The sequence below is a fragment of the Seriola dumerili genome, unplaced genomic scaffold (assembly GCF_002260705.1).
Source record: "Seriola dumerili isolate Sdu_G_001 unplaced genomic scaffold, Sdu_1.0 BDQW01000079.1, whole genome shotgun sequence".
NCBI classification, from domain to species: domain Eukaryota; kingdom Metazoa; phylum Chordata; class Actinopteri; order Carangiformes; family Carangidae; genus Seriola; species Seriola dumerili.
In genome coordinates, this window is record NW_019174334.1 from 27,196 (window position 1) to 44,384 (window position 17,189).

At 41.8% G+C, this 17,189-nt stretch overlaps 1 protein-coding gene across 1 annotated transcript in view; it reads right to left on the reverse strand.

The window, feature by feature from the left end:
- Positions 1-17,189, reverse strand: part of LOC111221027 (semaphorin-5A-like) — a 149,179-nt gene that overhangs the window by 22,189 nt on the left and 109,801 nt on the right. The window contains exons 13-16 of the mRNA XM_022744349.1: positions 16,941-17,122; positions 15,486-15,629; positions 10,878-11,025; positions 857-1,082 (exon numbers count right to left, since the gene is read on the reverse strand). Coding sequence (XP_022600070.1) covers positions 857-1,082; positions 10,878-11,025; positions 15,486-15,629; positions 16,941-17,122 — 700 coding nt within the window. The remainder of the gene's footprint in view (positions 1-856; positions 1,083-10,877; positions 11,026-15,485; positions 15,630-16,940; positions 17,123-17,189) is intronic.

Here is a 17,189-nt window from a genome sequence, read left to right on the forward strand (position 1 = left end):
ATAAGAAATGAGGAAGAAGAGAGGGATCAACAGACAGAAAACCCCACTGATAGTGTACATTAAGGGTAACCTTGGTGATTACCGCAGCATGTCGGCATGTGAGTGAGAGACCACCCAGAGACGCAGATGAACTCAAAGCGATGTCAGGCCGCCACAGCTTAGCCGGGCGCTAACTTTAAAAGCCCTACAAAAAGAATCTGCTATTCCCTCTGAGGCAGCGAACTATATACAAACATTAACTGATGCATCTGTATGTGAAGTCTGTTTGCTGTGTTGTGGTGCCACCCCGCCTGTCTCCCCTCCTTCCACTTGACAACATAAACAACTTGTCAATTAGCAGCCTGTTTGTACAGACGTTTACAGCATTTAATTCACCCGGGTGCGGCTGACTGAGACTGTGTGGTGCACCCGCTCAGGCCAAAGGAAATATCTGGGATGACGGATAAAGCGTGTGTGCTTGTGCAAGACTGTAATTGAACTTTGTGCGTGCATCTGTGTGTGTCTCTGTGTCTATGAGCTAAAATTAGTTGTAAACTGCTGATCGGATTTGTGGATTGGAAGTTCATTAACATGTCTGAAGCTTTGATCCACTGATGAGGATGGGACCATAAACATGAGAGCTGATTAAGATGGTGCTCCTTTAACTTTTGCAGGATGGAGAGAGGAAAAGTTTGAGTGAGCAAGAAAGACAGATCTAATGAACAGCAGACACACGAAGACAAGGAATGGCTTGAGGCGAGAAGGCCAGTAACTAGCCTGCAGAGACGCAGAAAGCCAATTGGAGTGAGATAACAGAAACATCCAGAGGCTGAGATAGATGGAAAGAAACCATCTGTCTCTTCCACTCTGGCCTCACCGTCAGTGGAGCAGCCGGTGGATCCGTCACTGGAGCAGTAGCGCATCTCGATCCTCTGTCTGCCCACTTCCAGGAGGCTGGGGTCTGGGATGCGAGCTTTGCAAGTGTAGCGGAAACGCTGCTCGTAGTGCCCGCCATTGTCAGAGATGTTGACGGGTGTCCAGGGAGTCCAGGGAGTGGTCTTCTTCAGGTCAGGACAGGGCAGGGTGTTGCAGGACTGGTACTCCTGCAGGCACAAAGATGGAAACATTTCACTGCATTATTGTAGAGCTTCTGGTCTATTTCATTGCAAGTACGTTTGAAGACAAGTGAACCTGCTATGTCTCATGTAGGAAGAGATAATCACAAATCATTAAAGCAATCATTAAGCAAGCTCAGACAGAAATTTCTGGTGTATTTCCCAAGCATAATAATGGATGGGACAATAGCTTTTGAAATTCTCAGCAGTGACTAATATGAAATGAAACAGCTTATTTTATGAGGAAATAAAAAGCCTTTTCAATGCTTTCATTGTCGCTCATCCTTGAAAGCCTCTTGATGCCAGTTCTGGCTGGTTTACTGTATGTTGCTGGGTCCAGTGCCACTCACCCCTCTTCCAAAAAAAAATAAAAAATCCTTACAAACCAACCCAGCCCTGTTTGCTTGTCCCCGACGTAGCTTGTCTGCCAGCCTGCCAGCACTGACGAAGGACACATTCCCATCAGACCACTTGCTAAACATGGCAAGAGGCAAACAAGTCAGGCAGAAAAGGTCATTGGTCAAGTTTAATTTATTACCAAGGGGAATGGAAGGAGGAGGGGGGAGAGAAGGGGGGGAGTGGTGCCAGGGAGAAGTTAATAGAGAGAGAGGAGAAGAAGTGAAGGGGGAAGAGAAAAGAAGGCAATAATGGCAACTCTTTCTCTCATATGCATCTGGCTTTGGGAGCTGGGCAGTAAAAATGAATAATACAGCATTGAAGCTCGAACAATATGATATGTGAGTCTCATTCAGAAGTGCCATAAGTATATATTTTTCCCTCCACTTCCCTCAGCCAATCTGGACCACTGGTCAAAAATATTATGCTTCTTCTGTAGAGCTATATTTGATGATATGACTCAAGAAGATAATAGGTTGGTAATAGGCATTCCAGACCGTTTTTGTGCCCAGCTAAATAAATAAGGAGGTGGAGGTAGTGATACGTCTGGAGAAAATGACACCGCAGAGGAGAAGGTGAGACGGCTGCCATTTTCCTCACCACTTGTTTATTTATGCTGAATAGGCCTTGAGTGACTGCCAGACCTTGACAAAATAAGATAAGAGTTCCTTTCTGCACATCTGTCAGCCTGTCACATGGGATAGGCTGACAGGTCAGCTGAGAAGAGCACATTACATTATACAGTATGCAGGTCTATTTTTCACCATCTTGCTTCGTCTTTCATGCTCTCTCTCTGTGTCACTTTCCATTCATCTATCTATCTTTATATTTCTTTCACCCTCATTTTCACGCACTGTTCATAACTGGCTTTGTGTCAGCTCTCTTTCTTCCTCCCCTTGTTTCTTTCTCCCTCTGTATCACTGTTTCATCTCTCTCTGTCTCTCACTATACACCTTCCTTTCTGTCTCCTCCTCTCACCTCCTCTCCCTCACTCTCTCTTGCCTCTCCTCCCCGGGGTGCCAAGGTTAAAAACACAGGGAGGATTTAGATTCTGTTAGGGCCCCGTGATGAATGAGGGTGTCACCACCACCGCACTTCCTGCCTCTCTCCATCTAGCTCTGTAATCATCTCAAGACATTAATATTTAACATCATCACGCGTCACAGACCAGCCCACAATCTATGATTATCAGCCAGTTGAAAAACGGAGGAAGAAAAAAAAAAAGAAAAAAAAAAAGAAGTCCACCTCAGTGTCTCGCCGCCGCCTAAAGCGAGAGAAAAGCAACACATGACACGAACTAGGGGGAAAAAGGCAAACGATCTGTGGGTGTTTGTTGTGTGAGTTGTTGATGGTGGCCAAACACAGTAAATATTTAATGAGGCTTGTCTGGTAAGCGTTTCTCCCTGTACTCTCTGAGGATTAGTGTCGATGCAGAGGGCTGAGGAGATAATTACTGGGTTTAAAACTAAACCTCATTCAAGGTCTTCGAAGGCATTCACATCAAACACAGCTAATGTATATGCAGCAAGGTGGTCAGTGTATGTGTAATAGAGATGTCCCGCCGACTGAAGTAACATCAAAAGCTCTGTGGCTTATTTGGGGTGTGGGGGTGAGGGGTTGGGATGGGGTGGTTTCATTTTAAGGGGTCACAAGCTGAAAGCATTGAGGACCAGTGCCCAGTTTGTGGGAATTGTAGAGTGTCAGTAAAAATTTTGTGGCAAATCACAAAATTGGAATTGTTAATAGCATTTTAATTTACAATTACATAGAACAGTTAATTAAATAAAAATTGAAAAAGTACAATAATTAACAACTGTGGACAGTCTGAAGGTTTGCAATTGTAAATGTATGCTAAAGACCTTGGAGTAAGAGTTATTTGTGTAATCAATAACATAAAATAGATATACAGCTGGTCAGTGAGAACCGTGCAAATGTAATTTCAAATGTGTTAGATATTTGCAGTAATTTGGACGTCCAAATCAATTAATGGGAGAAGAAAAAGACAACTGCTGGGGAAAGGAAATGTGACCAGAACACAGACACCTGAAGCGAAACAGAGCTACATTCTGTGTTAATTGTTAAATGTACAACTTGGGTGCTATCTCTTAATTATTCATTTGTTTATTGGTATTTTTATTTGAAAATTAAATTAAAAATTCTTGAATAATAATAATTACGTTGGTTGCTAAGCTAATAGACTGAATGCATGAAATGGGATGGTGATGTAATGCCATGAAGACATGGTGGAGGTCAGCGGTATCAGCCCTGTTCCACCTGGGGGTCCATGATGTGAAAAAATGGCTGAAGACCCCTACTGTTAACTATATTATTACATCCATAACAATTCTGAAGGATGGCGGACAGTTTATTGTCTTTTACTGCAATAAAAAGAGCCCTGTTATGTTATGGATGTGAATACAAAATCTGGCATAATGATAAAAACAACAGTCCCTCCTGTTTTAAGAGTGGAAATTTTTTTTTTTACATGTTTTGAATAATACATTAAAAATTGACCCAAGGATGTGAAATAAACATCAGTCCAGCTCTTCCCATAAAAATCCAAAACCCGAACACACCCATGCCCCCACAAGCACATGAAATATCTCCATTCAAAATGAAATTCGGTGAACCAGAGCAGCGATAGGTCATCTTTGACACACATAACATGTTGGTTATGTAAATGTGATTATCTGAACAAAAAGGAGCCGTATTTGAATTAAACTTTGATTTGCTGTTGAAATATTTAGGCAAAAAAAAGAAAAGAAAGCTGTGATAAATGAGCTGTTTAAATGTTAAATATCATTCTTTCCAGTTGAGATGGTAGGCTAATAAAACTACAAAAAACAAACAAACAAACAAACAAACAAACAAAAAACAACAAAAAAGAGGAAACATGTCCTGCACTCCTTCACTCAGCTACACTCACATTTCGCTCAATTTCAGAGAAATCAACCAAAAGTGAAAACATGGCGGAAAGCAGTCGAATGTGACAAGTGGCATGTGGAACACAAAATTGGATTCAATTAGTCCGCTGATTTCAACTCATATCCACGCTCCCCCTGGCTAGAGTAGTGATATGCATTATGGGCAAATGGAGAACAGCGATTTTATGCTGTGCAACACCTTTAACAGGCAGCTGCTCTGAGACTGGCAACACTGTAATGTGTTTCTGGCTGGAGCTCAGGAGAGTGGGTGGAAGGACGCTTGATAGCATCTTTACTGCCTTGCACAAACAAGCTGCCTGGTTGGTCAGTATAGATGCGGCGGTCAGGCTGTTTGTGTGTGTGTGTGTGTGTGTGTGTGTGTGTGTGTGTGTGTGTGTGTGCAAGAGTGTGTGTGCAAGTGTCAACTTGACGATGAGGGAAAGTTTGACTTCAGTCTGGCACTTTGGCACTGATTTGTGTGTGTGTATGTGAAGTGCGTGCATGTTTATAAGTTTATGCATGGCTGAGTTATGGATTCAGGCAGCTCCTATCTCATTCAGTCTCCATCCACAGACCTTTCTGCTTACTTTTTAAGTGTTATATGCTGAGGGGATACAAGTTGAGAGGGAAGAAGAGCAAAAAAAAAAAGCAATAAAGAAAGAAAAAAGAGAGAGAATGAGAGAGAGAGATAGAGAGTGTGTGTGTGTGTCAGTATAGTGTCTATAGAGTGTTGGAGACGTATAAACCCTCAGCCTCTCTTCTCATCTTTGAGTGAAGAATGTTGAGTGGAGGGTGAAACACATTGTATGTCTTGACTTCTATGAATGTGTATCTGAAGTGGAGAGTGTGTGTGTATGTGTGTAGGTACAAAAGGCTCTCTGTGGTGTCCGGCCAGCTGTGGGAGGTGAATAATAAGGAGCCATGCCTCTCAAGCTTCCTACCATCATTACACCCATTATACTCTTATAGAACTGACCGAGCTGTACGTGCATGTGACACGAGAGAGAGATAGTGAGAGGGAAAGGAAAGCGTATGTGATGATGTATATGCTGATGCCCGCATACACACACCCGTACCCTTTAACGTTTAAGGGAATGGTCCAGATGTGAGATGTGAGAGTGACTAATCCTCTCCAGTGCCTACATCTTTATCTGTTGTGGTTGAGTCTGTGGAGATGGGGGCCAAATGTTCCTCAAGTCTCCGTGACGCATCAGTTCAATTAGCAGCGCCGACCAAAACACACTCTGTCAAACGCTATTTCCTCTCTCACTCTGTCTCCCCACCAGCCTGACTCCATAATGAAGCCTGCTGTTGGCCAGGAGCAGGTCTTCTGGCTACACACCAGTGCACACACACGCAAGCACAGACACATACACAATAACTAACACTAAACAGTACAAAAACACACAAGTATGTTCACACATCAATCTGCCCACACAAACACTGGGTACTTAACTTTCATTTCACAGCACAGCTGCACAACTGAGCTCCTCGAAGGTAAATAGGACAGCTCTCAGTATCATTAAGCACCTCTGTGCATCGTCACTTTTGCATAGCCCATATTTGACTTCTATTTAACTGTGAGAGGCAAAGTCAAGATGTGCCATTCAGCAGAGTAGAATGGTCCCTTTTGATATCTGTATATGAGAGATATTTGATGTACTTTACTATTTTAAAGAGGAAATACCACAGTGAAAAATATCTTCTTGAAGATTGCACATCTCTGAAGCAAGTGTTTCATGTAATACTAGGAATTAAAGAAAAATACCAACGTGCCATCTACTGTTGTAGCTCTTTATATGTACTGTCAGTGCATTTTCTTTAACATTAATTGCACACTGTGTAATTTTCTGCCAATAGGGGTCTCTCAATCAAAACAATAAGAAAAGATGGATTTTGGTGATGTTGTGAAGTAGCATGGGATTATGGGGGTTGTTTTCTTCACCTCAGTTATCGTCATTGCAGTCATCTACTGCTGGTTAGGATTTCTTCAGTGTCACATGTTCAGCAGGGGAGCCAAATCAACAGATTAGAATATGACTACAAATCACCCAATCAGAAAAGACATACTAATCAGAATCAGAATACAACAACAAACCAACCAAACAGAATGCAGGTACGATTCAACCAATCAAAATACAGCGACAAACCAACTAAACAATCAGAATACGTCTATAAATCAACCAATCAGAATACAAACCGCGCAACCAGAATACAGCTACAAACCAACTAACCCATCAGAATATGGCTGCAAACCAACAATCCAATCAGAATAATGCTACGAACCAACCAATCAGAAAACGGCTAAAGGATACTCTTGAGGAGTTCCCGAAATATTGTGTTCACAAGGCCAAAACTGTGTTTTGTGAGGTCACCGTGGCTAATTAGCTAGTTAACGAGCTAACCTGACAAGCCGGTATGAACAGCGCACACACTGCTAATTGGTGCTAACACAAATAAAATAATACTAGAATTTCACTCACTTCAGAAAACAGGAGCACAGACGCCTTCACGTTCTGTTACTCAATTAACCGCACAACAAGCCATATCATTTTAAAAAAAAATCTTTACATGAAAAAAGGAACCAACACTACAAACCCAGCCAAGAGGTCACGTACAGTGACCTGAATTAGCTGAGGTGACAGCTCTTTTTGCAGCCCAAGAGATTGCCACTTGGTGCGGAGCAGGAACTACTTGCTAACTTATGTTTTAAATAAAGCTCAAAACAAACCATGATTTGTTGCATTGTGATCAGACACAGTGCATGATTTAATAAAAATGGTACACAGTGGTGGCCAGTGGTGGCTCAACACTGACTGCGCTATATGGTTATATATATATATGTTCTTTGTATAGATTTGTCCGTTTGTTTTGTCTGGCTATGTTTGTTGTTTTTCTTTTCTTTTAATCTGCTGTTTTCACTTCTCCGTTGTAAGAGAGATCTTGATCTCAACAATATTACCTGATTAAATAATGATTATAAATAAGGGACATCAAGCTGTCGGTCTCTAATATCTGACAATTATGTTGATTGTACCATAAATAACAAAAAGTAAATGGATCTTTTTCTTTTTTCTGTCTTCTGTCACAATAATGATCTTCCTATTAACTTGCCATACGCTTGGTGTGTGAACTGCATCAAAAGGGATGACATGGAGAGTTATTTTCTTTTAGCAAACACTACAATTCATTTTGTAATAAAATGGTTGTATTGTTTGTATTAATAGCTTTTTTCCCCCAGAAGACCTGTTAATGAATAGTGACTCATTGCTTCAGTGTTTGGGACAACAAATTCTTTCAAATTCATCCATGGCTGTCTCACTGTGCTACCACACAGGGGAAGAGCACTGTAAGTATTGTGCTCCAGGTACAGAACTGTACATCGCTGCTGGGACACCAGAGCCTCGCTTGTTTATTTCCAGCCCAGATTTCGCTGGTTTCTCTGGGGGATTCGGACCTGTAATGCAGATACAGTGAAACGAGAGAGATGGAGCAGCGCTGCATGTACCGGGGCTCAGACTGATGAAGTTACTGTCATATGGCCCTTTAGATCAGCAAAATCAGGCACCAAGCACCTCAGGACTTAAGGCAATGACACACAGGGCAACATTATAGCAGGTTTGGTGGAAATAAAGCACTTTGAGAGTCAGTTCCTCTAATCATGCATGTGGCAACATTTTGTTTTCAGGGTAACAGAGGTGCATGTGAGTGGAGACACTTTGTTTAAATTTAAGTGTCCTTGACCTGAATCTCTACTAGCTATCGAGCTATTCTGTCCCTGACTCTGCAGTGAGCTCCCTGTGGACGAGGTATAAGTGTAGAAAATTTTGCTTCAGGGATCCAAAGAGAATGAGAAAAAAGTAAAAACAGAATAGATTATTTGCTCAGAGATTCACTTTATAGCATGTTGGGAATGTTGACCTTCTATATTGCTGCAAGAGGCTGGTATCACCAATGTCAGTGGATCTTCTACACTTAAAAATTTCCAAATGTTAGTATTTCTTGTGAATTCTCCGCCTGACATCTCTGTAAAACATCCAGCAGATGTTAGCTCATCGCTGTCTATTAATGTCTGGCAAATGCCTGGAGCTGACCACAGGAGGCTGCGGCAATATCAATCCTGACAGGTAAACATGAATGCGCAACGTCCATACACACACACCAATGTCTAAGTCATACACAGTGTTCAGCTTTTCAGGTCTCGGTAGGGTGTCTGAGCTAAAAACATAGCTGTGATGACAGGAGCTACAATGTGTGTGTGTGTGTGTGTGATTATGTGTGTGTGTGTGTGTGTGTGGTCTCCTTCTGTTTAATTAAACATGGATCTGTCCGGGGAAGAGAACACAGACAGATGGCACATGAAAAACGAACTCCATCACACTTTTCACTTTTGTGAGGGGAGGGGGTCCTTAGATGAAATTAAATGAACATATTCCCATCATCCTTGATCTTTAACTGTGAAATACAAATTAATTTATCAGTATTTCCATCGGAAATGTGGATGTCATTTGGAATTTTAAAGTCCTCTGTCTCGCACGCTTAAGCTGCACCTCTTTAGTGGCTTTAAGTGCATTGAGGTAATTGTTCTACATTAATAGCTGTGCAAATTAAGCACCTTATCACAGCTGTAAATGAAAGGCAGCAAATGCTTCTTTAATCTGAGTAAATATGCAGCTTTAATACAAGTTAGCCAAGCTGTCCAAATAAAGTCTTCCCCGGGAAAGAGAAGGTGTCTGTGAAGTCTGCATGTAATTACGACTCTGGTGGCTGAGATGGCCCCAATTAAGTCCATGTCACAATTTGGGAAGACAAGGAGCCGGTGAGAAAACAAAACAAAGCAAAAGGGGATAGAAAGTTAAAGTCCAAGAGCAACAGTGAAAAGAAGGAGAGGGTGTGGGTGAAATGGAGAGACAGAGTACTGAGTTTACACAAGGTGCACTTTTGACCTTTCCCACTGACCCGACTCAGCTCTCTCTAGTATGTCACCTCCTTGTCTGTAATCACTACCAGACAGTCCCTTCCCCTGACACCAATAAAAACTATCTCCAAAATCTCCTGCTCACTCAGCCCTAGATTGACTCAAAACTGAGGATAAATAAAAAAAAATAAATAACCCAAACTACTGACAGTTAAAGACAGGCTTTCTCTTTTGGAAACAGCAGTGACAGAGGCACTGAGATTCCCTCGTGCTCGCCATCACTCTCCTTTTGTGAACTGAGAGTTCCTCCAGGAATGCTACTGAATTCCCAGGATGCTTCAGTGAGGATAATGGTTGCTGCGCAATGACAGAAATAAGACAGCTGCCATCTGATGGGAATGTGTGAGTATGTGTGTAAGAGAGAGAGAAAGTTGGTAGGTACGTGCGGCAGTAGATGATATGGTGTGACTGTTAAATTGCTACTTAATGTGAGGTCAGTCTTTTCATTTGGGTATTCTGCAGCTACTAATGTGTCATGGGCAATTATCAGATACTATATATGCTCTGGAGGTTGCGAGGCCTTGTGTGGGATGTTTCAAACTGCTGGCAGTGTATTATTTAGCTTTTCATTGGGACCATTACACAACCTGTAGGATGTGCTTTTTCAGCTAAATGTGATTTGGATGGTTGAATGCTTTTCCAGAATTTGTCCGATCCTTTTTAAAACAAAACACACAAACACTGAAATACAGTGAAAAATCATGTTTACATAAATGCACAGACAGTATCAAGGATAAGTTATGTGTCTGTAATCCTGATGATAATCTTAATTCTAAAACCTAAATCTAAACCAGCCAGGTTAAAAAGGTGATGTTTAATGATCTTAGATTTATCTTTAAACCACCCACAACTATAATTTTATATCAAAATGGCAAACAACTCACAAACATACAAAAAAAAACAAACAAAAACACACATCAAGAGCCCCATGCATCCACAAGACCCTGACCCATATTCTTGAATCCATTTCCGAGAGGGACACAAGACGGTACAGCTATCATGTTCATTCTCACTTATTTTTACCAGGGCTGTGGATGAGGGAGTGTGACTGTGTGTGTGTGTGTGGGTGTGTGTACGTGTACGTGTGTGTGTGTGTGTGTGTGTGTGTGTGTGTGAAAACAGCACCAGAAATAACATGAGCATCAGATCATTCTGTCAACAAGGAGAGCGCTCGTATTTCAACACTTCTTTGCATCATCCGTGCTTTGAAGAAAGCTTTGTGGCGGAAAATAAGCCTATTCATATGTGGAGTGATTACTGTATGTGTGTGTGGTATTAAATAGGTCTTGGTAATAAATCTGATGAATGCTGCCACTGTATAAATATAGCCAAGGGATTTAGTCATGTTGGATGTTCCAATTTCATCACCACTCACTGTTCATCGCATCAAATGGCTTAGCCTGAGTTCCTAAACAATGACTAAGACTGAGAGAAAGACGGACAGAAGGATGGTGCATGTGAGAGCTATTGTTTCGTGTGACATACCTGACCACACCCGGGACAGTCGTTGCCGTTCTCACAGTTTCTGTGTCGTGACTGGATGCCTCCGCCACAGGGCACAGTGCAGCGCTCCCATGCCGACCAGGCCGACCAGTAGACATGAGGCGGGCAGGGCAGGTGTTCATTACAGTACCTGGGAAGGAAGAGCAGTGACCACAGGGGATGAGAATGCAACTTTATTTAATCAGACAGTCTTATTGTGATCAGGAGAAGAGAGACCTGAGAAGAACAAAACACAAAACCAGCAGAGAAGAAAAGGAAAGGCAATTTCAGACAAGAAGAAATCTAATGAAAAAGAAAAATAATAAAAAAATCATGACATTTTTTCCGTTTTCGTTGCACCTAAATGAATGTGGAATTAAAGGAAATTGAATTTTGGGAAGTAAGATAGCTGGCTTGTGTAGCTTCCAAGTTGCTGTACCGACATAAGAGTGGTGTTAATCTTCTCATTGAGTAGTCGGCAGAAAGCAAATAAGGGTATTTCTCGAATTGTTGAACCTCTCTTTAAACCTTTGCATTGACTGATTTTTTGGGCAACATCTGGGGCAGTGCAACAAGCTGTTAACACAATACATACTAAAAATATACAACAAAAACATATTAGCACCTTCTAAAGCTGTTAGGGGGGGAAATATTAATGAACAGTTGTGTATTTACACATACGGCAGAGCCACAAACATAGCATCCATTTGAAGTTGTGTTTTTAGCCACCCGACCAATGTACGCAAGTTCAACATCCTTTCTCCTTTTAGCTTTTAGCTAGCAGCTAACTTCCTCTATCAGCCGTTTGGTGCTAAGCACCTAGTGCACAGCGGGTTTCAGAGCTTTTTGGCTATAAACAGATGAGAGGAGGTTGGAAAGAACTGAGAGACTCAACCAGAAGACCATGATAATGAGCTGAAAGGTGCTAAAATACTCTGTAAAGCTGAGGGGAGCTGTAGAGTTAGGTGATAATTATCTGTGGGGTTTGTCACTACAAATGACACCTTTTACATCACACATAGTGATTAGATATATTATCAATGAAAAAAAAGATTACTGCAGCTTTATGTAATAACTAGATTGTATACTGTGGTTACATGGTTTAAATAAGAGGAGCAATATGAGCCAATGTGGAAGCTTTGACAATGGAACTTAATTTATACTTGGTGCATATAAATCATGTACGACAGTGTCTTTTGAATTGTCTGTGGAAAATGGAATAGCTACTTTAAATGATAGAACACTAAAATTATACGTGAAGAGCTCTGAAGACGTCACCACACTTTTGAAACGTTGCCACTGAACTGAAATAGCTACAAAGAGTCTGTGCCACAAGACAGGGATGTCTGCGAAACCATGTAAACTTCACTTAAAACAAACTTTTACAAACCCAACACATCTCTTTGATGTGGCCATGGAGTGCAGAGAACATGGTGCACTGTGAGCCTGAACATCTGATTGAATCGAGCCAAGAGAGACAGGTCTTTAGTGTGTGTGTGTGTGTGTGTGTGTGTATGTGGTGTGTAATGGCCAGTGTTGGATAAAAAGTACATCTAAGAAAATTCCATCTCAAATCGTAATGAACGTGCCTATGCATTTTGCATAATTCATTGACACAGCCTATTAAAAAAGCCACAAAGATACATGCATCATCTCTAATTACATCGTTTAACAAGACAGGATTACTGCGATGTCTAAAATACTGAATTACTCAGTCCTCATTATACAATAACGACAGACGATTGCCAGCCTTATTAGAGCCATATAATTTATTTTATAACTTTTACGCGTGCTATAAAATTGCTTTTATTGCTATTTTGTTGTGTTTTGGCACATGACTTCCTTTTGAGGAAAACCGACTCTTCTTGTGCTAAACTAGCTTTAACTTTAAACCCTTCCTCCAGACGCTGAGGCTGGATATTGCTATTGTACTATTCCCAAATACTCTGCTATTGTTCATGGCAAATCAAAAGCTACATTCTGTATACCCTGGTTGCAAAAATCCTTAGAGTAGTGTGCTCTTTTCCACTTTTACTAATCTGCATGCTTGTAGTGGGATGATACGGTGGGGAGGAGAAGTGTGGAGAAGTGAGGAAGAGTGTGGATTACAATCAAGCCAATGCCTGAGAGAAGGAGCAAGATGTACAAACACACACTCACGGAGACATTCATGCACGCTGGGTTGTATGAAGACACAATATTCTCGCGCTGCACCACAGCATAATAAAGAACTGCTGTGATCAATATGAAGCAGATTTAGAGCTTCAATATCTTCATCGTACACACTGTAATCATCTCAGACAAGTCAGTGGCTTTGCTCCATCTTATCTTATACTTTTTTCTTCTCACTGTAATGCACAGAGCTGATCAGACTAAACCGCTGCTAATTACTCACTATAGGCTGAGTAAGCAGTGTGGACCATGTCAGCTTGCTGGGGGAAATACCAACAGAAGGTTCATAAATGCAGGCATTAACCAGCCAGATTTAAGCCCATAGCACTGCTGTGCACGGTTGGTTTCAGAACATTTGCTTTATCTTTAAAAGCTCTGCCTGCTGCAAACAATCAGGGCTAAACTTATGGGAAGCCTGTTGGCTACAAAGGAAGCAGCCGAGAGGTGAGAGAGGAGGCTTAGTTTGGTCTTAGAAACTTTTAAGCTTTTGTAAATATGTGTGTCTGTGTACATGTTGGCACACACCATATGCATGTTTTAACATAAGGCCTATGCATTCATCCAAATAAGGTACTTGAGGCAACATGGGAAGAACAATGTATGTATTGAGACTTATTGCAGGCACCTAACACCTCCAAAAGGAGGCCTGCGCCCCATAAAATAAAAACCTTTCACAGCATTTAAAGAATTATTCAGTGAGAAAAAGCTGATAAAGATCCAGTCCTTTTCATGCTGCGCAGATAAAAGAACACTTTACCTATTTCACACATGGGCAACTATAAACAACAGATGTGGTGGAATTTTTTTGGACACTGTTACATGGGCTGAAGTTTTCCTGTTTTTTTTTTAATTGGTGATATACATTCCTGACACACCTGGATATGCTCATACTGAACACACACACAGACACACACACAAAATTTCTAGCATCTCCATCTTATCTTTCCTTCCCTCGGAGAGAGACTCAATCTGACGTGGCATAATTCATCTGTTAACACATTTTTGCCTTCTATCTCTCTGTCTGACTCTCTTCTCTCTCTTTCGTCGTTCTGTCTCTCCCACACACGCACACACACATACAAACACACACACACACACACACACACTCACTCACTCACTCACTCACTCACTCACTCACTCACTCCTCTCATTCCTCCCTCATAAAAATCCTTTTCCAGCCCTCACAGCTGGCTCCTAACTGGCCTAAGGTGTTTTAAATAGCTGAACAGAGCAAGTACTGAGAGCAGGAAGGGGAGATGAAACAAAGGAGATTAAAGCTCGGAGAGAGAAAAAGAGGGGGTAGCAAAACCTGCTTCTGGCCTCCTATGGTCTTTAGTACCAGCCAGTGTTTTTTTGGTGTGGTTCATGAGTAACTGGTCTGTGCTGGTCACTCCATATATTTTCCTCAGAGCTCCTGGTGGAGCGGTCCTTTTTTTAAGGAGCGCTCCACCAGGAGCATCAGTAAGTAACAGAAAGGGAAGGTGGGAGGTTAGAGCAGGCAGAGAGGAAATGAAAAAGTGCAGAGAGAGGAGGGAAAAAAAGGATGTAATATAAGGTTCATCCTTGAAGGCCGTATCCAATTACTCGTCCTTTGCGATGCTGTTTCTGTTGCCGTGGTAACAATTGGTAACAATTTATTTCTCTTCTTTCCTTTCCTGTGCACTCTGAACTGCATTTATTTGCACTTTTTCTGCCTCCACCACTGGTTAATGGCAGGAGATGTAGGAAACACATCAGCATCGGTAACACAGACACTGGAGGGAACAAAGACAGAATGCCTCAGTTCATTAGGGAACGCCAATCTTTATTAAGATGGAACTGGAATAATATAATATAACCACCGTCGTCAAATTTTCAAACACAATGGATGCTGTCAAAGCGTTCCTCAGTCCTTTTTTTTGATTTGGCACATGCTGAACTAAACTTTCAGATAACCAGAATAAATTGAGAGACGCATAAAACTTTAACTTTAATCTCTTGACCTTCTCAACCTGGGCTGCTGCGTATGTCTCTTTGTTCTTCTTCACATAGTTTCTCCTTGGGAAACAGATTGTTTTTTCAGGCCTTGAAGGTTGCTTAGAAACCACACAAACATCTTTAAAAAGCCGATTATTCTACGCCAAAGCCTCCAAAGCTTCAAAACTCAGACTCAGTCTATGTGTGAAAGCCAGATAATTACCCAAGCACAGGCCTATCCCACTCATTCCATAATTGGCTGTCACAAAGTTGGACAAAAGTGTAAGGAAAAAAAGAAAAGAAAAAGTCAGTCAAAGTCATACATCCTAACTGCAGGTTGCAAATTTTGGAGCAAAATTGCTGTTTTCTTGTGTCTCACATGCACACAATTCCAGACATGCATGCACAGGATCTCTTTGCTTTAATTAGTACATGTGAATACATGTATAAATGTGGAAGATGTGTGGGTGCGTGTATGCATACCTCTCTTCACGGTTCTGGCCCACACACACTCGTCCTCCATGGCGAGGAGTCGGGTTGCTGCAGGAGCGCTGACGGACCTGGAAGCCGATGCCGCAGCTTGTGCTGCAGGGAGACCAGGCAGTCCAGGGAGTCCATGCTCCGTTTCTATAGAGACGCAGAGTGCAACATCAGCGTAAGTTACTTCAGCCATCGATGGAGAGGTGATGGCGGCCAGAAGGTCACAACAACAATATTATAGCTAGAAAATACAAATTTAAGCCATATGAATATGATATGTCTATCTTTACTGTTCAGGAATAAAGGCATGGGCAGGGAGCCCTTTCTTGACAAGACAGATAAGATACACCTTGTTGTCTTGGGTGCCAAATGATCAGTGGTAGGAAACGCACGAATGCACATTGCATAAAAAAACAACAGACAGAGTACCTTTCTTTTTTTAAAGTTATTTTTCAGGCTTTTGCCTTTATTTCAGCCATAGTGAAAGAGAGATGGGAAGTTTGGGGAGAGAGAGAGAGGAGGACATGCAGCAAAGGGCCGGACGTGAACCTGGGCCATCGGGGCAAAGACTAAGCCCAAATGGCACGCGCTGCACCAGGTGAACCACTGGGGTGCCCGCCCCAAGATAGACTATAGTTCTAATTTTGCCTCTCACACAGCTCAATTCCTCTGTCTGGGATCCACAGTAGTTTCCCCTTTAGTTACTTCCATCTCCAGAATGTAACAGACTTTTGTTCGAAGAAGGTCTTTATCTGTTAACTCCCTCTGTTTGATGTGTAGAATTGGTCATAGCGGTTAGTACGAAGCCTTGGTGCCGATGACTTCTCTCTCTCCCTCCCTCTCTCCTGCTCTCTCTGCTTGGTGTGTCTTTTTTGTGTATTTCTATTGTCTATTTTGTTAGACATTTAATTAAAAGAAAATGTAAAAAGTATTTCTTTGTTACAGCCTCTCATATGTGACGATTGGCTGCTTCTTTTGAGCGCTTGTAACTTTAAGTTAAGCGTTTGTCATCAGTTTCAGACATTCATTAGACTAAACAGTTCATTGATTGTTAAAAATTAATGATCACATGCTTCACTCACAAAGCTTATCTTTCATGAAAAAAATGTTCACATGCCCTGTTAAGCCAGAAGGAGAATGATGCACAGCAGCAACATCTCAGTTAATTTTAACTCTGAGTGTTAAAATCAGTAATATGTCAGCTGAGAGAGTGGAAAAAACACCCAATCAACACTTGAGTGCCCCAAATAACTTAGAATGAATATGCAACACGGAACAATTTATTGTGTGTGGATTTCCATTGACTAGGTGTGAGGATGGTGTAATAAATGAACAAATCGTCATATGCATCCCTCTAACTCTCTCCATCTAGCTGTACAGATGTATGTTCAGAGACCATTGATAAAGGCAGAGGAAAGATTTACAGATGTGTGCCGGTGTATCATTGAGGAAGTTTACCTTGAGCAGTTGGCAACCTCCACGCTGATGCCATAGCACTGCTGACCACCACACTGAGGCGCGGGGTTATCACAGGCTCGTGTTCGACACAGACAGGACCCTGCACTGCCCCCGTCATTATGACTACACATGGACCAGCCGGACCAGGTACCAAAGCCTCCATCGACCGTCACATTACGGACCTGTTAGGAACAAAAAGGGCCAGAAATAAAACATTTGATAGTAATAGCTTTTCTCTGAAACTGGTCG